Here is a 26413-nt window from a genome sequence, read left to right as displayed (position 1 = left end):
CATGGTAATACAGGCTGGGCACTTCTCTCTGAGCCTGACAGGCAACAGTATGAGCCTGTCTTATAGATCGAGAATCTAACAGGATGCCTTTCCACAGAGGCAAATGGCCCTGGCCTCACCACAGGGAGCCAGGACAGTCATCATAGCAGTTCACTGCTGGTGAGGAGAGAACAGATGCTTCTGAGGCTGCAAAGATGCTCCTGTGATACTTTACAATCACTTCTTAATGATTCCAATTAAGCAATTAAAGTCTTGATTCACCAGTCAATGGTGGCCAGCTTGAGAGTCTGTGTCCTTGAAGAGATGCTAATTAGTGCAGTGGGCATTTGGACTGCTAATTATCATTGTCAGGTCTGGGTGCACCCCTGATTTCCCAAAGGATGCAGGTTACTCCTTTACTAATTGCAGCACCTCCTTAATTATGTCATGTAATTGGCAGCCGGACAGCTGCAGTAATGCTAGTTCCCAGGAGGTGAAATAAGAATTTGAGGCCTGCCTGGGGTACCCAGAGAGACCAGGTTGCAAAAAAAAAAACAAACAAAGGTAGCCTGGGGGGAAAAAGAAAACAGATGGCTAATAGCATAACCCAGCGAAGGGACACTGTGTAAGCATGGATCTGTCTTAACGGTATTTCTATAACTGTATGCTTCTAAAAAATGAAGACATTTATGACTCAGCAGGTAAGTCTCCTGTGATTGGGAAAAATCTCCCTGGTATGAAACCCGCTCTGTTATTGAGGCAGAATAGAATTCCACTGTAATGTTGAAAAGGTACAGTATGCTACACAGGTATCACTAATGGAGGACTGTGTGTCTATCAAGCCATAGATTTAAGTTGGCAAATAAAAGAACAAGTCTGAGCCAAATGCATAGCTTCTGTTTACATCTAATATCTTGGGGTTTCCATTGCTATGAAGAGACACCAGGACCAAGAACTCTTATACATGACAACATTTAGTTGGGACTGGTTAATACATTCTGAGGTTCAGTCCATTCTCATCAAGGGAGGAAGCACAGCAGTGTCCAGGCTCTGGAAGCAAGACTCTGGAAGAGCTGAGAGTTCTACATCTTCATCCAAAGGAAGTCAGGAGAAGACTGGCTCCCACATGGCTAGGAGGAGGGTCTCAAAGCCCATCCCCAAAGTGACACCCTTCCTCCAACAAGGCCACACCTCCTAATAGTACCACTCCCAGGGCCAAGCATATTCAAACCATCATATCTAAGTTGCCCTGGAATATTCTCACGATTCGTTTTCTAATTAAGAACCTGAGGATCGGGACCCAGAGCCACAGCATCAGAGGTCAAGAGGCAGACTGACTGGAGAGCCTCACGTTTTGCACTGTCAGTTATAAGTTATCTCACATCAGTAGAGGTTACAGAAATGCCACCTTCAATGAAATGAGTGATGCTAAGTTCAATGTCCACAAATCAAGGATTCTAACCTGTGAGGCGGAGCGTGGAAACAAGGCATTAGTAGTCAGCCTCTGACCTGCTAACTAATCATCACACCAGCCAATCTTACTGCTTACATTTCAAAAATGAAAACATTCCAATGCCAAGTACACATGCTTTTAAAGTGTAAAAATGTGAGTGTGCATACTTTAGGGTCCAGATGTGGGATGTGCTCTCTCTCTCTGGGCCTCTGGCTAGTCTCAGAACCACAGACTTACAGCTGCTCAGCTGGAGTGTGCTCCAGTCTCCTGCAGGGCTGCCCTGCTGCTCTCTACAGGGACATGCCTTTCATGTGGGCCTCAAGAATGTTTTCTCAGGCCTTCAAAAACAAGGTGCATCTTAAGCCTGTGTCCTGCAAGTGATCTTAATCACCCGTGTTACATAGCAGCACACTGAGACACCCCAGCTGACATTAAAGCAAGTGTCCTGGGGCTTCTGGGAAAATCTTGGGAGCACTGTCCACAATCCTATTACCAAGTCAGCAGAGTTCTCAAGTGTGGGGTAGCCAGTGCAGAGTGGCTATGACAGGGCACCTTCACTGCCCTCAGCAAGTGGTGTCTGTTAAGACTGAGCTCAGGTCTTAACAATACAATTGCAGACTTCCCCCCAGCCCTCAGAAACAAACACTCAACCAAAAGGTACAAGTCAATTATCTACAAGACCCCTTGAGCCAAGTAATAAATTCCTTTCTCACTGTGTGGTGAATGTCAGAGTAAAGACATAGGAAGTAGGAATAGGCTGAGGAATGTGCCAGGGTACAGTGAGTTTCACAGCACCAAGCTACTCCCAAAGAAACTAGCAAATCTGGACCCTCAAGTGTCAAGTCTCATGAACAGGCATCATCTGTTTCTAAAAGTGAAATATCTCTAACTCTTCTAACCCTGTGCAGCTCACTGCACTGCCACTGAAAGATGGCTGACTGGTGCTCACTGGATGAGACCAGGAACACCAGGCTCAGATCTGGACCTGCTGGGGCTCCAGAATTTGTGCAACACCCCAGAAAATGCTTTGGCAATGGGGTGGGCATCCAGGCCCTCAGAGCAGGTAGCCAGCTATCATTCCTCCAGTTTGCCAAACAGACCTTAATCCTTCACTAGTTTTTATAAAAACGCACCCAAGTCATAAGCATACGCATGTATCTGATTGTTAATTTACCTCCTTATTTTCTCATCTGCTTTTGTGATGTTCTTTAGACTTTGTGTTCAACACGTACCAGATGTGATGTTTACAGTGTACATCACCAGTGTGGTAGGGAAGGATGGATAGAAACTGTAAGCGACATGACTGCCACACACCACTAGATGGCACTTCTCCTCAATCACAGCTACAAAGTTTTACTGCTTTCTGAAGCATTCATCCACTGTACTTCCTACTTAGAATGCCTATTAAGTCCTTCACAGGAGCCCCGCCCCATTGTTACTGTTAAGTACAAGGCTCTTTCCTCACAGGTGCATACCAGGTCATTTATACAACCTAGGAGCCAGGCCATTTTCAGAGGTAGAACTGGGCAACTTGTTGGGACCGATACAATACAACGTCTTTTCAAAGATATCCTTAGGAGAGATAGGGAGGTTAGGGGTTACACTGTTCTTTCAGAGCATGTCTCAATTCCCAGCACCCACATGGTGGCTTACAACTCTCTGTTGTCAGACAGACAGACAGACAGACACACACACACACACACACACACAACCTGAAACCTTCTTCTTGCCTTATAGGCACTACACATGCTTGGTACATACACACAGGCAAAATATCAACCATATAAATTAAAATAAGTTTTCTTTACAGCTGAGAGGAAATGGGGTCTCATGTTCTGCCTTGTAAGTTTTTTTTCTCTTCTGCTAATCTGCTAGTCTTTGCTCTCAGTTTTATAATAAAAAACAGTAGATTGACAGCACAGAGAAGGATTGAAAGGATAAAAAATAATACAGCCTAATTCTAATGACCCCAAGAAATCAGTAGTTTAAAATGCTATCTCGCTTTGTTAGGTAAAAGGTCACATTCCAGAGCCCGCCCTTTGTTTAGACCTAGCAGAAAGGCCTTGAATAGGTGATCCTGGCCCCATAGGGTAACTGAAAATGGGCTAAGCTTATCTTGCTTCTGTAAACTTACGCCATTACCCCTAAGGAGGAGTTCACGCAGCTGTAGACACTATAGGAAACTAATTGGTTCACTGAGCGCGGGCTCCAATAATTTAAACTGATTGGCCTACAAACTATGTAGTGGTACAAATCAATTGGCTCGCATTTCGTGGGCTCTCCATGCTAAGAAATGATTGGTTTGTGATTCGCGGGCTCTGTCATAAACTTATAAAAGCTGTCTCAATTCGGCACTCGTGGTCCATAGTCATCTGACCCTGCGTGGTGCACGGCTATGGAACCCAGAATTCTGGAAATAAAGAAATCCTCATGCTATTGCATGGAGACCGTTTCTCGAGAGTGATTTGGATGTTGCCTTCCGAGATGTGGGTTGTTGGGGCACCCCCGGTTTTTGGGGTCTTACAGGATCATGCAGGAGATTGACAGCACAGAGAAGGATTGTACAGGAGATTGACAGCACAGAGAAGGATCATGCAGGAGATTGACAGCACAGAGAAGGATCATACAGGAGATTGACAGCACAGAGAAGGATCATGCAGGAGATTGACAGCACAGAGAAGGATCATGCAGGAGATTGACAGTACAGAGAAGGATCATACAGGAGATTGACAGCACAGAGAAGGATCATGCAGGAGATTGACAGCACAGAGAAGGACTGTACAGGAGATTGACAGCACAGAGAAGGATCATGCAGTAGATTGACAGCACAGAGAAGGATCATACAGGAGACTGACAGCACAGAGAAGGATTGTACAGGAGATTGACAGCACAGAGAAGGATCATACAGGATATTGACAGCACAGAGAAGGATCATGCAGGAGATTGACAGTACAGAGAAGGATCATACAGGAGATTGACAGCACAGAGAAGGATCATGCAGGAGATTGACAGCACAGAGAAGGACTGTATAGGAGATTGACAGCACAGAGAAGGATCATGCAGTAGATTGACAGCACAGAGAAGGATCATACAGGAGACTGACAGCACAGAGAAGGATTGTACAGGAGATTGACAGCACAGAGAAGGATCATACAGGATATTGACAGCACAGAGAAGGATCATACAGGAGACTGACAGCACAGAGAAGGATCATGCAGAAGATTGACAGCACAGAGAAGGATTGTACAGGAGATTGACAGGACTGAGAAGGATCATGCAGGAGATTGACAGCACAGAGAAGGATTGTACAGGAGATTGACAGCACAGAGAAGGATCGTACAGGAGATTGACAGCAAAGAGAAGGATTGTACAGAAGTCTACCATTTGATTTTGAAGCCACTCAATAAGCATTTCTGCTGTTGAGTCTGGGATCTGGCATCTCAATCCTTCCTTCTCGTCAGTTTCCATCATCTCCAACAATCCACGCAGGTCTTCCACAAGGTGCAGAGCTCGCAAGCTTCCCATAAATGGGGAGGTGGGAGATTGGCAATCAAAAATCCCATTGGAATACTCCAAGGCTTTAGAACCTGGTTTTCAAAAAAAATCATAGGGTTATGGGACTGATGTTAGGTAAAATACCACACCTGAGAAAGATAAGACAGCCTAGTCACCAGCAATGATCACAAAGAATAGGTAAAAGGCAGACCAAATAACCCAATAATGTAAATCTATCTCTCTAAATCTTACATAGTTGAAAATAAAAAATGTTATTGACAGTAAATATGAATGGTTTGATGCCTAACGAAAAGGCCAGCCATGGGGGGTCAGATGGAAAAGGAGCATGGTAGGCTCAAAAGTGACCAGAACTAGTGGGACAACTGGTCAGGTGGAGCCATGCCTCCCAGAAAACACAAACTTTTAGAGAGCATGAAGTCTTTGAACTGAGTTATGTACTTAGGTGGTTCTATGCAATAAGCTGCATGTGTGACTATGTGTGAGCATATGTGTGCCTATATGTATGTGAGCATATGTGTACCTATGTATATGTGAACATATATGCATCTATGTGTATGTAAGTATATGCATACATATGTATGTGAGCATGTATGTAACTATGAGTATGTGAGCATATGTGTAATTATGCATATGTGAACATATGTAACTGTGTGTATGTGAGCATACAGGCATAAGCAATTCCTCTGCAACCTTGTTTATAGCCTTAGCAATAAATCTCTTGTTAACATTAGTTCTAAACTTGGTGTTCTAAGTAGGAAGTGGTAGTACACACTTTTATTCCCAGTATTTGGGAGGCAGAGGCAAACAGAGATCTGTGATTCTTAGGCCAGCTTGGTCTGCTTAGAAAGTTCCTGGTGAGCCAGACTACACAGTAAGACCCTGATGTGCCTACTGGGCACTCCACAGGAGAGATCTGGTTGGCAGAGGCAGAGACCTGAGGTTTAGTGAGGAACCAAGCCACCTGTTCTGGAATGCTGACTCCAGGAACAAGTCAAGTCACAGAAACAAGGAAGGATATCCCCTTAGTGTGGTTCATGGGGCACCCACATCTGATACCCACGACTCAGATCTGCAGCTCCAGGAGAAGTCTGCAGAAGGAGGTGTCACTTTTGACATTTTGCAGCATAACATAAGAGTAACTGGTAGAATTGGAAAAGCAGAACCAAGGTGAAAACTAGGAGTCCTAAGAGCATTGGAGAGAGCCCAAAAACTAAGAGCAGAGAGGGCCTAGGACAGGATATATGGTGCTCATGCTGGTAGTGTGGGTACCTGCTATGATCCCATCCATCTGCTCCAGCGCCGCAGCCAGCATGTCACTAGCGTCACTCATCATCTTCCTGCTCACAAGGGGCAAATTCCAGCTTCAACCTGGGGAAAGGCAGAAGACCACAATGTTATAACTTCGTGCTTTAAGAGGGCTTATTAATTCTACTCCACATTAAAACTGCACTTGGAAGTCAGACAATGTCAGAAGCAACGTGCAGCTGAATTAACTGGATTGCTTAATCACTACTGTAGGTAACAGCACTTCAGCCCATGTTTCTACCAGTTAATAGGAGAAGATTTAGATCTGGCACTCAAGGTTGTTCAAGGTCCAGCAGAGAGGTGTGGGTAAAGTTTGGTGACAAAGTGTTTGCCTCATGTACAAGGCTTAGGGCTCAGTTCTCCAAACTATAAAACATCGAGTCTAGTAGGATGGTGGCCACACTGAGCTCTAGGTCTCAGTGAAGTGTACAGGATTACTACAGAAGACTACTGAGGGTCAGGAAGGTGAGGACATACTCAGGACACGGGGTATTACAGAAGTCTGATGAGGGTCATCAGGGTGCGGACAGACTGAAGGACACAGGGGTATTATTGAAGTCTGATGAGGGTCAGGAGGGTACAGACAGACTGAAGGACACAGGGGTATTATGGAAGTCTGATGAGGGTCAGGAGGGTGCAGACAGACTGAAGGATACCGGGGTATTACGGAAGTCTGATGAGGGTCAGGAGGGTGCAGACAGACTGAAGGACACCGGGGTATTACGAAAGTCTGATGAGGGTCAGGAGGGTGCAGACAGACTGAAGGATACCAGGGTATTATGGAAGTCTGATGAGGGTCAGGAGGGTGCAGACAGACTGAAGGACACCGGGGTATTACGGAAGTCTGATGAGGGTCAGGAGGGTGCGGACAGACTGAAGGATACCGGGGTATTATGGAAGTTTGATGAGAGTCAGGAGGGTGTGGACAGACTGAAGGACACTGGGGTATTATGGAAGACTGATGAGGGTCAGGAGGGTGCAGACAGACGTTTTTCTGTATCAGTTTCATCTAATCATGATTCCCTTAATTTTCTTTTGTTTAAGTTCTGTGTATCAGTTTGCCAAAAGGTTTATATATAGAAAGTGTTCACTAACATACAGACAACCATCTCCTGCTATGTACAGGAAATTGGCTTTTGTACTGTCTGGATACCAGCTTCCATGAGTGTTCAAGTTCCTTATATAAAACTGCACAGTATTTGCACAGAGCACTTTGAAGTGACTCAAGATTAGTTAATGGTATTATTTAACCCAATAAGAGTCCTTTGTAACTAACTGATACACTACACTGTTTGAGGGACAAAAATAATTGACAGGAGCCATCTAGAAAAGGCTATGGCAAGCAAATGAGTTTCCTGGAGATGGCCCACCATTTTGTATGACTGTGATGTGTACACTCCGGGGAGAAGAGTATTGCTTCTCACTGCTGATATGCCTTTCCTGTCACATAGCCTAATGATTCCTGGACATCGGCCCACCCTAACGAGCAAATTTCCTGCAGATCAACCTAAAGATGAGTTTTCATGAATTAATGCTTATAGATGAATGGTTTAGATGAATTAATGACTTTATAGAATTCCTGATTTGATTCAAATAATTTTAAAAAGAAAGTTTAAGAAGACAGTTTTAGCTATTTTGCCAGAAAGATGTAATAAAATTAGAATCAAGAGTAGAATGTTCCCCCACCTCATAGAATAGGTAAGTAAATGCTTCACAATAAGAAATACCATGAGCTTTCATAATTACACTAAGAAGAGAAATAGGCTTGGGGCAGATTTGTGATGAATGAAAATTATTCATTCTAGGTCAGGTCCAAAGATGAGGCCACAGATGTGCTCTATGATAAATCAAGGCTATGTGAAACTGTTGCTTTGAACTTATAATGAGCTTAGAGAATGAAACACTGCTTTGACCTTACTATCAGCATCCTTCTGTATCTCCCCTTTTGTGTAACATTTCTTCTATGAAGTAATTTTATAAAGAACTTTTGTCTAAAAATATATAAAAGAGTCTGAAAGAAGGAATAAAATAGGCATTTAAGGCTTAGCCCCATCCATCAAATGTATATATGTATATATGTATAGCATGTATATATATATGTGTGTATATGTGTGTACATACATACATGTGAAGGTATATGTATATGTATGTAAGTAGGCATGAACAGTTGTGGATTTCTTGAGACAGGGCCTGACCTGTGAGTGTGTGTGTGTGTGTCTGTGTGTGTGTGTGTGTATGAGACTTTTTCTCTATCCTTTTCTTTTCCCTCTGGCTCACAAAGAGTTAACAAACTCTAAACTCCAAGCATCTTGCCTGGCAGGGAGGGGCCCTTGAGCCAGAGAGAAACTGCACCTTTTTTCTTAATCCCCTGCTGCTATCAGGAGCATCAAATTACTGGAAGCCAGCAGCTTTTGGCCACAGATTAACAAAGTGTTAAAGGCACTCCACACCCCATCCCAGCCTTCCTTGGTGTACTGGGCACCAGGATAAGCAACCGCCCACAGCCTCTACCCTCACAAATAATAAGAAAATACGCTTGCACATAATTGGTAGAAATGTGCCTTCTCCAGACACTTCTGGTCTGCAGTTAGTTGATTGTAACTGTAATACACACACACACACACACACACACACATTTTTATAATATACCAGTAGGTACCATGTGTGAAGTGGCTGTAGCAGTCCCAAGTTGTGGACATAAATCATCCATAAGCCTTAGGTTTTGCTTCTGTTTTACAGTACCAGGGCTCAAACCCAGGGCTGTGTGTGCCAGGCAAGCGCTCTATGACTGAGCTACAGTCCCAGCCCATTAGTCATAATTTTAACCAAGACAACCACACAAAAAAATGAGTTAGTCTCTCCATTTTATAAATGAGGATGGTGCTTAATATTTTCATAGAAAACAAAACAAAGCAAAAGAGCAAATACGGCAGTTTTTAAACAAAGGTCTGTGTAGCATCCACTGCATGTGATATTTCTGTTTTTCTGGCCCCACTTCAATGGGAAACTTACTCTGAAGTGGCATCACCATCTACCTATGGTCTTACTGGTTGGTTGGTTTGTTTGTTTACTGAGTCAAGAGTCTCACTATATAGACCTGCCTGGCCTGGAACTTGCTCTGTAGACCAGGCTGGCCTCTTACAGAGATCCTCCTACCTCTGCCTCTGAGTGCTGGGATTAAATGTGTGCATACCTTTTCACTGGCCAAAAGATGAAGAGAAACTGCACTTACCATAGCAATGTTCAGCAACAGAATATTGACACATGTGATTTTCAAATTCTTTAATGCATTTTCGGTGCCAGCACCCACACAGATTTTCCCAGCAGGCCTAGATAAGGCTGGTGTCATGCTGCAGACACTACAGTGTATGGTAAACATCTGGGAAGTAAGGGGCACCCTGCTCAAGGGAAACCTTTGCCCTCTGTTTCCAAGCAGCCAGACTTCTTGCACCACTGATTTCATAAATATATTTATAGGTCTGTTATCAGCTTCAGGGATCAGTTCTCTACTACCCACTTCTAATAAGATTCCATAAAATTCTGAAATACTGCTTTTTGTTTTCTTTTATTATTAACTTACAATGTTATTTATCTGATAGGCAAAATACTTCAAAATTCTGATGTACCCTATTCTGATTTATAAATTTATCTAAGAAGTCTCTAAACTTTTACTCACCTCAGAAAGTATAAAATTTCACTGTTGTTTTATGTGAAAATAACAAAGCACAAAAATACCCAAGTACAGCCAAGGAGAAACTAAGGCAAAAACAAGCTAGGTTATAAACCAAGGGGGTTCAAGAATTTAGAACTCATATAGCCAAGTGTAGTGGCACATGGCTTTAATTCCAGCTCTCCAGAAGCAGAGGCAGGTGATCTCTGAGATCTCCGAGGTCAGCCTGGTCTACAGAGTGAACTCCAGGACAGCCAGAGCTACACAGCGAAACCCTGTCTAAAAAAGCCAAAACAAAAACAGAACAACTAAAATTAAAAACAAACTAAAATTCCCGATTGTTAAACCAATCCTTTCTTTAATATGATAAAGTATGGCAGCATTAAGTACCTATACAAGTTTATATGTGCTTCCCCTCTACTGTATCACAGGGCGCCTCCACATAACCTAAGGGAGGACAGTAAGGCCTAAGTAATGAATGTGTCTACAATATGGTGAAGAAGGCAAGGCGGGGACTGAAAGTGGAAGATTGACAGGTAAAAGAGCAGAGTTTAGAGAGGTTTGCAAAGTAAACAGATGGAGGGAGTGGTGACAGGTGCAAAGCCAAAGATGCCTAAAGTGGTTACACACAAGTGTCTAGAGCTCACAGGATCCTTTCAAAGCATAAAATCCTACAACTCGATGAAAAGCCAAAGGGATGAAGACATGAGTAGACACTTGAAAGAATCTGTCTTTTTTTTTTCTTTTTATCAACAGAAATATGAAGAGGTGCTTAGTGTCATTAAGAATCAAGAAATCTAAAATAATGTGATATTTGTTTAGGCCCAGTTAATTAGCAAATAAACATTTTGACACTGCTAAGCACTGCGGAAGCTGTGAACTCACGCACTCCCTTGCGTGGTGCTGGGACTGTACGTGGACTCACTACATTGAGAGACGCTTTGGCACTGTCACTTTAAATGGCCACATTCATTTTCAATATGGTGTATTTCCTTCAAAACATGTAACCAAGAGCAGTGCACAGATATTCACAAGGAGTCTTTATAGGAACAAAACCATGGAAACGACCCAGCCTTTCTCAGCATGAGGCAGGTAAACTCATACATGTACACAGGATGGGGTGATGGTGGTAAACAGCTGTATAGTCTGTACAAGAGACAAGTAAATACAAGAGCTCCACAAAACTTCTCCAAAGTATTTCCCAAAGTTTAAGCCAATTAAGCAGATTTACTTAATTGGGTCTATGTGTGTTAACTAATATGTATATTATAAATTATGTATATTAGAAATAAATAGCCAGGCAGTGGTGGCTCATGCCTTTAATCCCAGCACTTGAGAGTCAGAGGAAGACAGATTTCTGAGTTCAAGGCCAGCCTGGTCTACAGAGTGAGCTCCAGGACAGCCAGGGCTACACAGGGAAACCCTGTCTCAGAAAACCAAAAAAAGAAAAAGAAAGAAAGAAAAAGAAATATACAATCAATTTAACTATGCAAAAGAAAAGGGGGGCTACAATTACTGAGAAGTTCTCAAGTTAAAAACTTATTAAATATTAAGATGATTATTTATTACTAAAAATAACAACTGGGAATTCCAGTCACTGTAGGGATGATTAGATTGAGAAAATTAGATGTTGAATGAAATTTAAAAACAGCTTTGCAGAAAATGAAAAGAGACCAACAGCAGGAGGGGCTGGACACGATTCAGGCCTGGAGGGAAGGCCACTCCTGCCATAGGAAAGATTCCTAAACTCTCCAGTGGGTGTGCCCAGCCCTACTCTACCCACCCCAAATGCACTAAGCACACTGTGGGAGTCTGGGAATGTGACTGAGTGGGTAATGTGGGTAGGGAAGCGGGACAGATAGACTGGCAGGCAGGCAGAGACAGGGGTACAGGCTGGCCTCAAGCTGACCCTCCTGACTTGGCTCCTGAGTAGCTGTGACTACAGCTGTAAGCCTGCTGGTATACTTTACAGTGGTAAGAGTTAGTCTGCCCAGAAGTCATGAGTAGAGATGTTTTTGTTACTTAATATCACAAACTGTCAGAATTAAGAAAGAATTACACTTATTTAGCTCATTTACATTTAATGTGATTATTGATATTTGTAGTGGCTACTCCTGCTTGTCAACTTGACTAGATCTGGAATGAACTACAATCTAGAATTGGAAGGCTCACCTATGATCCTACTCTGGAGGCTCAGAGATATAAGTTTCTGACCTGGATCTTGGCATGGAGATCTTGAAGCATAGTGGCTATGAATTTCAGAAGATTAAGACAAGGAGATCTCTGAGTTTAAGATCATCTGGGATTAAAGGCAAGGAGGCACAGGCCTTTAATCTGGGCCACACCCTCTGCTGGAGACCCACACGCCTTTAATCTGGGATACACCCTCTGCTGGAGATATATAAGGACATTGGAAGAAGGAAGATTTACTCACTCTTCCTTGCCTGCTTGCCTCTTGGGACTGAGCAACTGCTAGATCCTTGGACTTCCATCCACAGCTGCTGCTGCCCATTTTTGGGGAGTTGGACTACAGACTGTAAGTCATCAACAAATTCCCTAACTATATAGAGACTGCCCATACATTCTGTAACTCTAGAGAACCCAAACTAATACAATATTAATATAAATATTATACCTATTTTTATTCATCCCATAACTCATTTGTTCCTCCTTTCTGTTCAGTTGGCAGACAAGGGTGGACAGACCCCAAACCAAGAAGGTTTGAGCAACTCCATCAGTTATCTGGACTAATCCAAGTTGTAGAACAAAATGCCCAAGCGAAGAACATACATTCTTCTCAAGTCTGCAAGCTAACTCACCAGCAAAGGCACAGATATATCGCTATAATATATTTTGTACATCTAGTTACCCATTACCATAAACCTCAGGTCTACAAGGGATTTGAGTCAAGAATCTCTTGCACCCTAAACAAGAATCAAACCCCTAAACAAAGAAGCCACTGTAAAAGCACAGGTACAAACCCACAAAATATGCCTCTGTAAATTTCAAATGGGCTTTAAAAGACCGCTGAAAAGTTCAGAAAGGACAAATAGATGCTATAAAGAATATCTATTAAAAGCTGCCTTGCCTGGGGATGAGCTATTTAAGACACAGACCAGTTTAGACAGCATGTGTTGACAAAGCTATGTTAATTTTCATGGCTCAGCTGAAGAGTTTTTTTTTTAATGGAAAGACTAAATAAAAATATTTTAGAAAAACCCATTCTCTGAAAAATATTTTATGCTCTCAAAAAAAAAAATCTTAGAGGAAGATTTCCTGAGCTCCTTCTAATAACTAATTAATATAATGGAATATTATTCTAACACAATGGAAACTACAATGTAAACCTGACTGAACAAGTGCTGCTACGAAACATTAGAGTGAAAGAAAGTAGACACAAATGACCACGACCAACACAAGTCCTTTTAAAGTATGTCTGCAAGTCTCAGCTTACAGAAAACAATCAGTCACCTTTGGCAAACAGACAGATGAATAACTGGAGAACTCTCTGATCGGTACCTGGGTTGGTTACATGATGTTTACAACTTTCAGACTCATCAAAGCAGGCAATAGGTTTACGCTGTATTATGAGGAATCCTGCTACTGAACCTGAGCTGAGCAGGAGTCAGAGAATGAGCAAGCAGCCCTCCTCCATGGTTTCTGCTCCAAGTTCCTGCCACGCACGACTTTCCCTAACAAGTTACTGGGAAGTCTTGTCCTCCCACCCCAAAAGGATCCCAGGATCAATGCCATCTAAGTTATCTGTTTTAAAAGAGACCCGCCAGTTGATGGCTAATGGACAAAACTCAAAATTAATTCAAAGCTTGCTTAGGAATTTCTACAGAATGCATGTGCTAATGAAGTACTGTTCAGTTTCTATGGCCAATGCTATAGGTGCCTGTCCACTCTCCATACATGTAGCCCAAATTATAACTAACTAAGACTCCCAGGAACTGTCCCTCTGCTATTAAACCTGGGAGCTGCGGAAGTGTGGGGTCATCAACACCCCCAGGGAGTGATCATCAACTTCAAACAGTCTACCTCCCACTCACCTCATCCCCGTGGTTCCCAGACTCACCTAGGGCTTCTGTACCACTCAGTGGCACTGATTTGATGAAGCATCACCATGGGCTGCAATCCTGTGACTTCCCACGCCTCTAGCAATCTTCCCTAGGTTTACTTTCTAAAATAAATGTCCTGCTTTGGAGGGGGAGAGGAGACTCACACCGTATATGCCTATGATATACTTTTTACTATATGCAAATTTCATCATAATTTCATCCAATCCTATGCACTTGAGGCCTAAAGTAAAAGGTCAGAGTACCCAGGTCCCTTTGGTCTCATTCTTTGCTTACTTACAAAGTTAGGTCTCACTCTGCAGCCCAGATGGGCCTCAAGATTTCAATCCTCCTGCCTCAGTTTCCCCAGAGCTGGGACTGCAGGCTCTCACCATCACTCATGGCTGGTTTGTTCTTCCGAGTTGACAAAAGAACTAAGAAAATTAAAACTTCACCATTATAACCCTGACAAACTAACAAATTTATCTTTAGGTTACAAATTCCCCGGCCCCCTGCACTTCTTTAAGCCACTCGCTGAAGGAAAAAGCACCAACAAGCACAAGTACCTCAGTAAAGTGCTGTGTTCAATGTCACAGTTAACAAGGAAAGCTCCTTCTATCCTGGGCAATTTAAATAGCAACATCACTGTTTACAGGTCAAAAAAGTGGTGGTTTCCCATTACAATGGATCTTTACTAATAAATATGAATTTAGAAAAATCTTAAAAGTAATTTCTAAGAATAATATTCATATAGTATAACATGGTACTCTCCCACCACACATACACACACAGGAGCTAATGGAAATACATTTAGAAGTCTAATTTCAGACTTGGTCAGGGATACATTCAGGGCAGATTTGAACAGGATAAAATATCAGGGAAAGTTCCAGCAATGGGTGTGGTGGATCAAGGGTTGGCAGGAAAACCACAAGCTTTTTACAGGGTTGCTGACTGATGTTTCAGGTCAGGGAACTGTCCCCGTCTTTCCATGAAAGACTGTATGAAAGTTAGCAAATCCGTGTTGAGCTCTGGTAAGAACAACATGAGCATGAACCCTGGCAGTCTGAGTTTGTTTTATCCAAAATAACATCAATCACCAGACACTTCTAACCAAAGTTTCTTCCCGAGATGCTACCAATGCAGGAAGAGCAATGGCGGACTGACCAAGGTCTGGAGTGTGCAGTAATATGAGCTCAGAAAAGATAAGCCATCTTCAAAACAGAAGTGGGAGCGGGCATAGAAAGCATTCCTGGGTCTGTGGTTTGGGGGCAGCAGACACTGAAAGCTTCTTAGAAATGCAAATCTTCTCTGCACTCCAGCAGAGTGCCAGGGGTCTCACCTACAGCTACAGAGGTGGTACTAACTGGTCTTTCCTGCTGAGAAAGGGGACACAAAGTGGGACCTGGCTACCAAGGTAAACAGAGCAGAATTCCTCTTCCCACCTCTGCTACTAACTTCCAATCCAAAAATAACAGTTCTAAAGAAGAAATTAAATTTAATTAGAAAATCTCTCCCTAACTAAGCTTTAATGTCTAAAACTATAACCTCCCCCTGTATTTGTTTTAGAGGTAGGATTTACTTAAGGATCCTAGGCTGCCCTGAAACTTACTACACAGTTAAGGCTGGCCTTAAACTCAGAATTATCCTGCCTCAGCCTCAGTGCTAGGATTGCAGGAGTATGCCACCATATCAGGCTTGGGGATTATTTCCTGATTCTCTATAATGTACCTGCCACCACAGATCTTCTCTATAGTCTATGAACTGAAACTGAAGAGGTCAGCTCAGAAACTTTGGAAAATTCCACCAGACCCCTCCCCTCCTGGAAGAGAAAGGTCATAGAGAACATAGGCACCCCTCCCCTCCAGAAGGGAGGGGCTAATTACATTCCTCAGATTGAAGGGGGAGGGGGGTTACTAGCCACCTATGCTTAGGGGAGGCCCAGTGCTCATGGACCCATTCCTTGACCATTGGGAAGGGAAGTCCTTGTCCCTCATTCCCTAAAGACCAATCAGTTTAAAAGTCACACTGTTGGGTCAATCACATTGTGCCTAATGGCTGCTGCTTTGAGAACTGAATGCTGGGTCATTCTCTCTCTCTCCTTTGTGTGCAGGGTGACCCCAGCATGCTGGAACAATAAAATTCCTCTTGCTTTTGCATGGATTCCCAGCTCTGTGTTGTTCACTCGAGGGGTCTCTGGTAAGCTAAGGCAAGCCCGAGTCTGACAAAACACATTCATCTCCAATATGTTCTAGCATACCCACAAAAAGTGGAAAGTCCTTGACTAGGTCACAGCGTGGAGTGAGAAGTATGGGCAGGGGCTGTTAGGGACAGGTTGGTGTCTTTATGGCAGGGGTGATACTTAATGTCACAGGTTAAAAATCAGTCAACTAAGTATATTATTGCTGACCTTAGAGATCTGAAGATAACATGTGAATTGAAGAATTATTAGAAAGTTGTCAATAATACTTCATTTCTGAATCCTAATGGCTCAGAAATGAGTGACAAAATGCTGCTAGGTGAAATTATATCAGACATGGAATTCCTACCTTGAAGCAGATGGGGATGACGATAAAGTATGCATGGAACAACTCCAAGCACGCTGTAGTTACTGAGGAGAGGTAATAGGTATTTCCCAAAAGTCTAGCTCACGGTTGTGTGTTGGAGACTTCCGTAACAAAACTATTTCACTTTTACCCAGACTTTTAAGCTACAAGATTTTCAAACACCTCCAGACATGACAGTGTGTTAAATAGGTTGTTTTTTTTGTCATAACCACAAGCACACTAAGTGCTCCCCAAATATCGACAAACCAAATAATGAAACGCTTGCTGTACTAGCCACCCATATGAGCACAAACACAGACATGCACACTTCGAAGACAGAACAGCCTCCTGCAGATGGAGAGCTGAACTGAGTGTGAGGGGAGCACTGACAATGGGGCAGTAGTGTGCACTGTTCAGGGGGCATGCACTGCACAGGGTAAAGTTACACAGTGCACTGCATGGGGTGTTAGCATGCACTGCATGGGGAGTTAGTGAGCACTGACAATGGGATGTTAGCGTGCACAGGGTATTAACATGCACTGCATGGGGCAGTAGTGTGCACTGCCTGGGGGCATGCACAGCTCACTGATGACTAAAATGACAGGCCACAGAGAGTGATGGGCAAAGTCTGCAAGGAAGCATTGGTAAGACAGAAACAGAGGGGAAGCAGGTCAATGGGAAATACAGTGAGGCCATTAAGACTTAGGAATGGCAGCACGGAAGTAATGGAAAGAGCTACACAATAAGCCAAGTTCCTTTTCTTCCTGGTGGGCCTGTGAAAAGAATGTTTCATTTCTCCTGACCTCTAGTAGAGCCCAGGCATGTGCTCACTGAGGGAACAAGAATATGTCAAACTGCTATCCCTTGAGTAGGGCCACTAACCTTGAGTTCTAACCCAAACTCTAAAGAATCCATGGGGCAGCACCCCTGCCTTTCACCATACAGCTGAACGACCTGCCCTCTGAACACATCCTGTCCTTTTACTTCATCTTTGTGCTGTTCCCCAGGCTGCTTTTTCCCTGCTCTGGGACACACACACAGTAGTCCTCTGGTATCTGTGGGTACTGACTCCAGGACTCCATATAGCAAACCACAGCAGGTTGAGCCCCCTTTATAAAATGATGTGGTATTGTATATAACCTATGTGATTCTGCCATATGCTTAAAATAATTTCTAGGTTACTTCCAATACAGGACAGTCTAGAAGTTTGTACCCTATTCCACACAAAGCTGAATATTATAGGTAGGTACTGGTTAGCTACCTACACCCCACCCCAAGCCTGAAAAGCAAGTCTAAGTCTCACCAGGTGAGATACCACCTGTGGTCCTAACCCTATAAACCTATGTGCATGGCAGGATACCCAGGAAACCATTGATGAATCTCTCCACAAGCCCTCCCACTAACAAACATAGAGCACACACACAAACCATAACTATTTTACAGTGACCTTGGGAGAGGTAAGTGTAAAAGGTGGGCTTGCTCACCAGGTCCAGCATGGACCACAATGAATTTATCGACTCTGACATCACTTTCAATAGTCTCTACACCAACCAGGCTTACTGTGGTGATTCCTAGAAAGGATAAATACTATGCACCAACATACAGCTATTTATTAGTCACCATCAAACACCCAAGAGTAATATACATGAAAGGATGGTACAGGGCTAGGCTTGCTTGACTCTTCCGTGTCTTAAATCACTGACCTAGATTTTGTTTTTATTCCAGTAAAGATTCCAGCAACATCATTCTGGAGAGAGGGAACCAGCTGGGGAGAGGAAGATGCAGGGAAGAAGAGAATGAACATTCCAAGATGCCCCAATGGGAACTTAAAAGGATGCTTCTCCTGTAGGTATGTGGTGAACGGCCTCGGCAGTTAGCAATGTGCATACTGTGTGGCACTAAAGGGAACAGTGCCACGGTCCACCTGGATGACCTGGTACATTTCCTCCCACACACACTTTTCCCTGAATCCTGTAGGCCAGGACCAGGTGCAGGCTCTGGGAGTTTCCACTGCCCTTGGTACCTACTTCCCAATCAAGTCTACCTCATAACAGGTTCCAAAGACAGACCCCTCTCTAGCTAAGTACATGATTATAAGTGGTGCCCCCCAAGCTTGGATATTCAAAGTCATCAGAGAATACATTCCACCTCATGTGGTATTCTCCAAGGGCAAGAATTGAAACACTCAGATTTTACTTTCTGCAGTTAGCAAATATCTTCATCTCAGAACACTTGGGCTCAGCCTTCTGTTTCAGAGTAACGATGTGAATACTGAGTTCTCTATGGAATGCCTAGATGAGCTGGCTCTACTTTCCAGAGCTTGCAATGTCACCGTAGCCTGCAGTTGATATTGAGCAGGAATCTTTACTGATCTTCAGCTCTTTCCCTGCAGCATTCTGCTGTCTCTAACAATTCCTAGTGAGCCTTCCCAAGCGTGTAACTGCCCACTCTTCATCTTAGGAGCTGACTTCCATATCCCCCATGGGGAGATAACCGCGTCCCACGCTGGAGAAGTCTTGACTGTGTAATGTTCCTGTGAATACTGATTTACTGCCCTGCTCTCATTTGTGTGTGATGCTAAAGCTGAGCTGTGAAAAGCTAAAGAAGCACAGACATAACTAGACTGCTTTGGTTTTACAACTGCTATTTTTAGACAGTCTCATTATTGTTGATGCAAAAACCAACTCTCACCTCAAAGGGAGCAGATGTGAATCTATTCTGAGCCAAATCTAAGAGGCAGAGGCTTGGGAACATGAGTTTTATATTGCCCCAAATGACCTGACAGCCCTGGAGCAGACTTGAGCCTTTACAACCTGGGGAGTAAGTCCACCTGCTGTGGACTTACCCCTTCTCAAAGCAACTGTAAAACAGCTACAGGTGACGTGGGAGTGGGGGATGGGGGCTGACCAATGGATGCCTAGGTATTCATGACATGTAGTATATTCATCCTCAAGATGTCAGTATAAAGGATGCTTCCTGCCCTATATATCATGACTGACACAGTGGCTGTGAGGTAGGAAAAGGGAAGCAGAACAAAAGGAGAAAGAAGCAAAGCAGCATTTGCCAAGTGCTGAGTGGCCAAGTAACCTAGGGAGACCTGGCCGCCATTCTCCCTGTTATAGAAAACAAGAGTGGGATATGGAAACATTCGGATGTCTTTTGAGAATTGTTTCTCTTTTATTCCGTGTGTGTGTGTGTGTGTGCGTGCGTGTATGTGTGTGTCTGTCTGTCTGTCTGTATGTCTGTGAGTACATGCAGGAACTTGTCTGTCTGTCTGTCTGTCTGTGTCTGTGTGTACATGCAGGAACTTGTGTGTTATGGCTTCTGTGTGTTAAGTCAGAAGACAACACTTGGGAACTGGTTCTCTCCCTCCACTGTGGGTTCTGGGGATTGAGCTCAGGTCATCAAGCCTATACAACAAAGTGCTTTTACCTGTGGAGACATCGTCCCAAACCCTGAACTTTTCTTCCTAGCAAACTTGTCCTTTACCCCCTTAATATGACTATGGACACCTAAGTTACCCTGGGACATATTTTAAAAATATATTTAGTTTTACTCTATGTATGTGTGTATCTATATGCCTGAGTGTATGTCCATGTACCATATGTATATGGTACCTGTGGAGGCCAGAAGAGGACATCAGATCCCCTGGAACCAGAGTTAGAGATGGTTGTGAGCTGCCATGTAGTTGCTAAGATCTGAATCTGGTCCTCTGGAAGAGCAGCCACTGCTTAGGACATCTGAGCCCTGGAACAGATCTTTAGCCACAGCAGCAAGAAAGCCCCCTTGTGGAAGATGACACAGCTTGGCATTGTGAAACATAACAAAGCACATTGCTCAGGCTCTATTTTCCAGGCCTTTTTTCCTAGTTTACAAATGAGATTGAACCACATAAATTTAATCTTCCTCCAAATCTGTACCTGAGTGTTATTGAAGTTGGAGCTAAACAATCCCATCACCTGTCACCTCAATAAACAAAGATGACAATGGCTGACTAGACTTTTAGGTAATACCTCTGTAATGGTAAGTACTATAAATTCTTTCCTTGAGAAACAGACATATCTTTTTATTCTGTAATCTAATACAACAGGTCCTCAAGTTCTGTCTCACGCCTCCGCTGGGTGTGGACATGCATGCTGCATGCATGAGTGTGGCCTTTCAACGCTATCCTGTCTTTGCAATTCCACCATTAGGCAACACAACACAAAGTCAGAGTGCAATTTTCCACTCGAAATCTTTCTCTAAGCATGTAATTCCAAGAATTTAAAAATTAATTTGTTTAATTTCCTGGGTTAGGAAAATGGAGTTGGGCAATGGAATCTTCAGAGACTTAAAACTGTTGAAGAAGAGGTGACCGGTGTCCTGAGCTGAAGACGATCCTGCCCGTGCTTACCAGGCTCCTTTCCAGGAACTACTTTCCCTACCTGGTTCTCCTACTCACAAATCACTCCTTGGGTTTATAAGTCAAATCGACACCAGATTACTGGATGGCCGGCTTACACAAAATTATTTATAAAATCTGTCCATTAACTCGTGGCTAGAGAGATGGTTCAGTGATTAAGAGCATTTATTTTTCTTGAAGAGGACCCAAGCTGGTTCTCAGCACCCAAATCAGGCAGCTCATAACTACTTGTAGCTCCAGCCACAGGGTATTCAAGACTCTCTTCTGGACTCCACAGGCACTTGTGCTCACATGTGTACACACCTACACAAAGACAGGTCTATACATAATAATTTAAAAATAAAAATAAATCTTTAATAAATTGTAAAAACCTTTCCATTAACCAAGAGCATCAATTCCTCCCCTGAATCAGTACATAGATGTTTTGTGTTTTTCTCAGGGAAATAAATGATCACTTTGGATTACTGAATATAAATCTTCAAAGCTTCTACTTCAAATTGAGTGTAAAAATACTTATGAACATGGTTACATAGCTGTTGTCTGTTTAAGTGAAACCTGTCATAGTCGGGTTTTGTTGTTGTTTTGATTTCTCCAGGACCAGATCTCTGTGATCTCAGGCTCTATTTCCCTTCCTTTCCTACTGGTTTGAAATTATCACCAGGTTGAGAATGAATAGAAAAGTCTGCGGGCAACCTCTTGCTTTCTCCCACCTGTGGCAACTGAGCCATCTGGACAAACAAGTAGGTCTTTGATAAGCCTGGAGTAGCTTAGAATAACCAATACCCAGGGCTCTCGTTTGCAGGAGATAACCAGACTTGGAATTCCTGTTTAGCTCACCATGTTTCCAGAAGTTGTATATAGACACAAGTTAGGGAAGTTTTAGGCTTAGACAATGGTGAGAGGGAAAATGAAGGCTGAATAGTATGAATTTGTGCTGAGACAGTCTTCCCAGAAGACAGGAAGGAAGACTGGATCTACAACAGTCACCTCAAATGCTACGACCTCAAGCCCAGGCCCAAGGAATAAAGCTGTATGAAAGGTATGGAGAAGGCAAGGGAGATGTCAGCCCGCAGAGATGATGTCAGCCTGGGTGTTAGTTTGATAACTTATATTCCAAGAAAAAAAAAGTAGGATGTAGGCAGGCCCCTGCTGCAGAATAGCCTATAGTTCTGAAAACCAAAAAAAAACTGGAATTTAAGAGAGGATCCTATGAGCTTTGCTTCTTCAGAGGTTATCTTCGGGACCGCTCAATCACCCTCCTAAGAGCCCAGCATCTGGGAAGCTCTGGGAGGTTTTCAGGCTATCAGCAAAGCTCAGTGCAACTTACTGTAAAGGTTAGCCCTTAGCACTAGACTCCCTGACTAGCAGCAGAACCTCTTGAGTATCTGATTTTCTCTGGAGAGCAAGGTCCCAGGCCTGCTTCTTCTCAGATACAAGCAAGCTCAAGGTCTAAATAATCTCATGAGAGGCACGACATGAGGGAGGGACCCACATCTAAGGCAAGTTCTGATGGCTAATCTTACTGCATATCAGCTTTGTTCAGATACATGGCTTGCTTCTTCGAGGGTTGGCCACTCTGTGGCAGTAAAGCGCATCATAAAAGCGCCAGGGAAAATGACTGTCACTCATTACATTTCATTTTAGTGGCAAATGAGCCAGTACAGTAAAGTATGTGCAAGCTGACTCAGGTTCCAGAAGAGAATTCTCCAAGAGGCAACTTTCTCCTAAGAGACTGAAAGAGGCAGTAAGGGAGCCTAAGCTAAGCAAAGATCCTCACCTGTAGAGAATGACTTGTTTAGAAAGTACTTAGTGAGCCAGGCATGGTGGCACAGGCCTGCAATCCCAGCACTTGGGAGGCAGAGGAAGGCAGATTTCTAAGTTTGAAGCCAGCCTGGTCTGCAGAGTGAGTTCAAGGACAGCTAGGACTATACAGAGAAACCCTGTCTCGATAAACAAAACAACAACAACAACAAAAAGTACATAGTGGGGTAGAGTCAGTGACTGTCAAACAGAGCAAGAGAGGTGACTTCTGCCTGGGGAAATGAGCGTACTCCCTGTTTAGCAGAGAGGCTTCAATATTCTACTTCACTTCAACAGTAATGGTAACAACAACCTTTTATACAAGAAAAGGACTCTTGGTCCCTTTCCCTCCTTGATGCTACAGGCCTAGTGCAGTCTCGACAACAGGTGATGCTAACAGGGAGGAATGTTATCCATCCTGCCTAAATTCCACTTTCTGCAGGCATGGCAGTTTTATTAAAACACAGTTTTATTGAAACAATGTTTTAGAATGTTTGTCAGGGAAGACAAAACCTGACTAACTCAACAGAAGGGAGAAATGTTTTAGTGTTGCCTGGTCTCTGGCTGGGCAAACAAAACACAGTTAGCTCAGTGCCCAGGACTGAGACAGTGTGTACCAGTGGCACAAACCTGATGAGAAATCGATGAGGAATAGGGTGCATTTAAAAGCATAGCTGAGGTAGACTAGGGCAGGCGCCAAGAGCTGTAGTGAGAGGGACTTTGTGACAGATACCTAGAACAGCCAAAGACATGGGAGAGTACAGAGGAGAAAACAAACACATCCCACATCTCTGACAGCATCATAGACAGCATCCAAACACCAAATGACCTGCCAGAAAAGGCAGCTGTGGACTCTTGGGATAAACAGTCCATCTAAAGCATCGGAGAGCTGAAAATGTCAAAAGTACACAGCCAAACCAGGCTTCCGTACATGACGGAGGATACAGGAAAAAAAGGCGGGGCCGAAACAAGGCGTCAAGCAGCAGCACAGTAAGCATTAAAGAATACAGTGCAATCATCAAGCGAGACTGTGATAAGCTCGGAGCTTAGACTGTGTTAGATGTTTCACCAAACACAAGACCAAGAGTGGTACTAACTAGAAACCATGACATTCTGTGGGTCCAGAAAGGGAACAAAATTCAAGTCAACTTAGAATCGTTTTTCTGGGTTTATGGAAGACTCCCAAACAAGCCTGCTGTCTCTTTGGAGCTAACTGCATCATAGTCTGTGATGAGCTCAACTGTGTCTTCCCAAAAGTTGTATATTGAAGTTCCAACTCCCAGAAACTCAGAATGTGACCTTATATGGACATAAAATCCTCAGATAACCAATCCAGGTTAAATGAAACCTTTAGGGTCAGACATAACCCAATGTGACTGGTATCTAAGGGAGAAATCTGGACATGAAAAAGACATCTATCAGGGTAAGATGAGGAGAAACTGGACTTCCACAAACATGGAGAGAAGCCTGGAATGTCTCCTTCCTCACAGCCCAACCTCCATTTGCCTCCAGAAATTATTGGAGTACAACTGGCCTGAAAAAACCCCACCATCACTATATGTAGGCATCAGTAATAATAATTCTTCTTTATGTGTGGCCCAATGTGCTAATTCAGTTAAATACAGATTGGTCACAAGATCAAGACACAGGGCACAGAGGGAAACATGATACATCAAAGCTGTAACAAGGCATCAACATCGAAACCAATGAGGAGAATGCACACTTTACGTGTTCGTGGGATGACTCACAGCCAGCAAGAATGGAGCCTCCTCCCATGTTCACTGCTGCCAGGTCTCAAATACTTCTAGCCATTTTACCAGAGCAAACATGCCAATCAAAGATTGCTGTTCCTGGCATGGTGGAGAACCTCCATGTAGTAAAGTCACGGTGGGCTGAGGACTGCCAGTGCTAATGGCTACAGGCCTCCACACTGTAAAGCTCACCTGACCTTTAACTACAATTCACAGCTGTCAGCAAGCAGCAGAGTCACAACCACATTGGCTTAAATAAAGGTAGTTAACATGTCATGCTGGTCACCAGGAAGACCATTCTACTGCTCATGGCAAAAGCTTGTCTTATTTATTACTTACTTATTACCATTACCACATCACTGGACTCCCAGGGATTTCTAGACTTTACTCTTCATTTTTCTTATATGAGATAGGTCAGACTGATTTTAACTTGGAGGCAAACTGACCCCTGGAGCTGGGTCACAGTCCCGAGACCCCTCATCCTTGGCCAACAGATGCTGGTTACGTACTAGGCTCTCTATATGGACCCGTGGTAACATTTTCTCAGTTTCATTTTTTAGCTTCAATCTGAATAAAATGTCATTTCAGAATGTCAAAATGTAATTTCAGAGTGTCACCTTTAGCCCCATGAATATTCTTGAGATGGACACCCTTGTGTTATTGACCTAAGCTTACCACTGTGAAGGTTTTAAATATGTGTGGTTCAGAAAATAAAGCAATGAGCACAATGGAGTGTAAAGCCGTGGGGAGCTCCAGCCTCAGCTGGAGACACGCAGCTGAGACTGACAGTGCTGAAGGCTATGGAATATAGGACCATTTTGAAAATTTAAAGTCCACCCTACAAAACAGGGGTGTCAGAAAGGGGTCCTATTTAATTAAGTAGGGAGGTAACTTGTGTTTCTAAGACTCATTAGCTTTCCTGAAGGAACCCGGAGAAGATGTGGGACCGTCCGCCTGAGAACTAGTCGGGGCAAAGCAGGAAGTGGACAAGTGACAGTCGGGACACCTTAGGGGGCAGAATCCTGCACCTGAGGGAAGGTGCAGGAACAGATGCACAAGTGAGTAGTGTAACCAAGATGATGCCCAGCCTGGGGCTGAGAGGAGCTGCCAGATGCTGAGGCTGTGCAGGGAGAGCACGGTGGGGAGAGCACGTTTGATGGAGAAGGTCAGACTCACTATTAAAGACTTGTGTAAAACAAGTGTTAAAATGTTCTTCAGCATATGTTGGTGCTAAAATATAATGTGCCAGGTTTACATTTTCAAAAATAAAACTGGAAAATGCACTCATGATCAGAGTTTTAGAAGCTCCCAACCTACAAACCGCTTCTAATTCAGGAAGCCTCCCTCAGACTGTTCTCCATGGCCACATTCCTGTCCCACCCAGCATATTTTTGTGAGACCAGTTGCTCTGAGAGTAAAGAAGCCTCACAGAAAAACTAAGGGGTAGGTGGTTAAGATCACGGGACAGAGTACACATCATCCTCTCCCTATTTTGCTACTATAATTTATTCCCTTCATGATCTGTGGGTTTTTCATAAACCCCATTCATTAAGACCAAAAGATTCTCAGACTTCCACCCGGACCTAGCAAACTGGAAATTCTTACGGTGGCACAGAAAAAAATGTATTGTAACAAGTCCTCTGGGAGACTAGGAAACACACTCAAGCTCAGAAACCACTGACAATCACCAATAAGGTCTCTGTGTCTACGTCCATCTATGTGCTGTGTTTTACTCTGCACTAGGAGCTCCTTGGCACTTAAAAGCTGTATTTAATACCAGAACAAGCATCTTTCCACAGCAATGCCACCCTGCCTGTGAGATCCCACACTATCTGTCAGGAGATGACATCCAGGATTGTTTCCATAAAGCTTACTCAGGACAGTTACTCATGCCCTTAGTGCTGAGGGCGCTAGCCTTCCTGATCCGAGCACACCA

General features: G+C 43.5%; 1 protein-coding gene across 9 annotated transcripts in view; it reads right to left on the bottom strand.

Moving 5' to 3' along the window:
* Ppfibp1 (PPFIA binding protein 1) overlaps positions 1 to 26413 on the bottom strand; it is a 138297-nt gene that overhangs the window by 46737 nt on the left and 65147 nt on the right. For all 9 annotated transcript variants that reach the window (XM_052175295.1, XM_052175296.1, XM_052175294.1 and 6 more), the window contains 2 exons: positions 6218 to 6316; positions 4814 to 5019 (listed from right to left, as the gene is read on the bottom strand). In XM_052175295.1, coding sequence (XP_052031255.1) covers positions 4814 to 5019; positions 6218 to 6281 — 270 coding nt within the window. In that variant the 5' untranslated portion in view covers positions 6282 to 6316. The remainder of the gene's footprint in view (positions 1 to 4813; positions 5020 to 6217; positions 6317 to 26413) is intronic.

The sequence above is a fragment of the Apodemus sylvaticus genome, chromosome 2 (assembly GCF_947179515.1).
Source record: "Apodemus sylvaticus chromosome 2, mApoSyl1.1, whole genome shotgun sequence".
Taxonomy (NCBI): domain Eukaryota; kingdom Metazoa; phylum Chordata; class Mammalia; order Rodentia; family Muridae; genus Apodemus; species Apodemus sylvaticus.
This window is presented reverse-complemented; position numbering and strand designations above follow the sequence as displayed.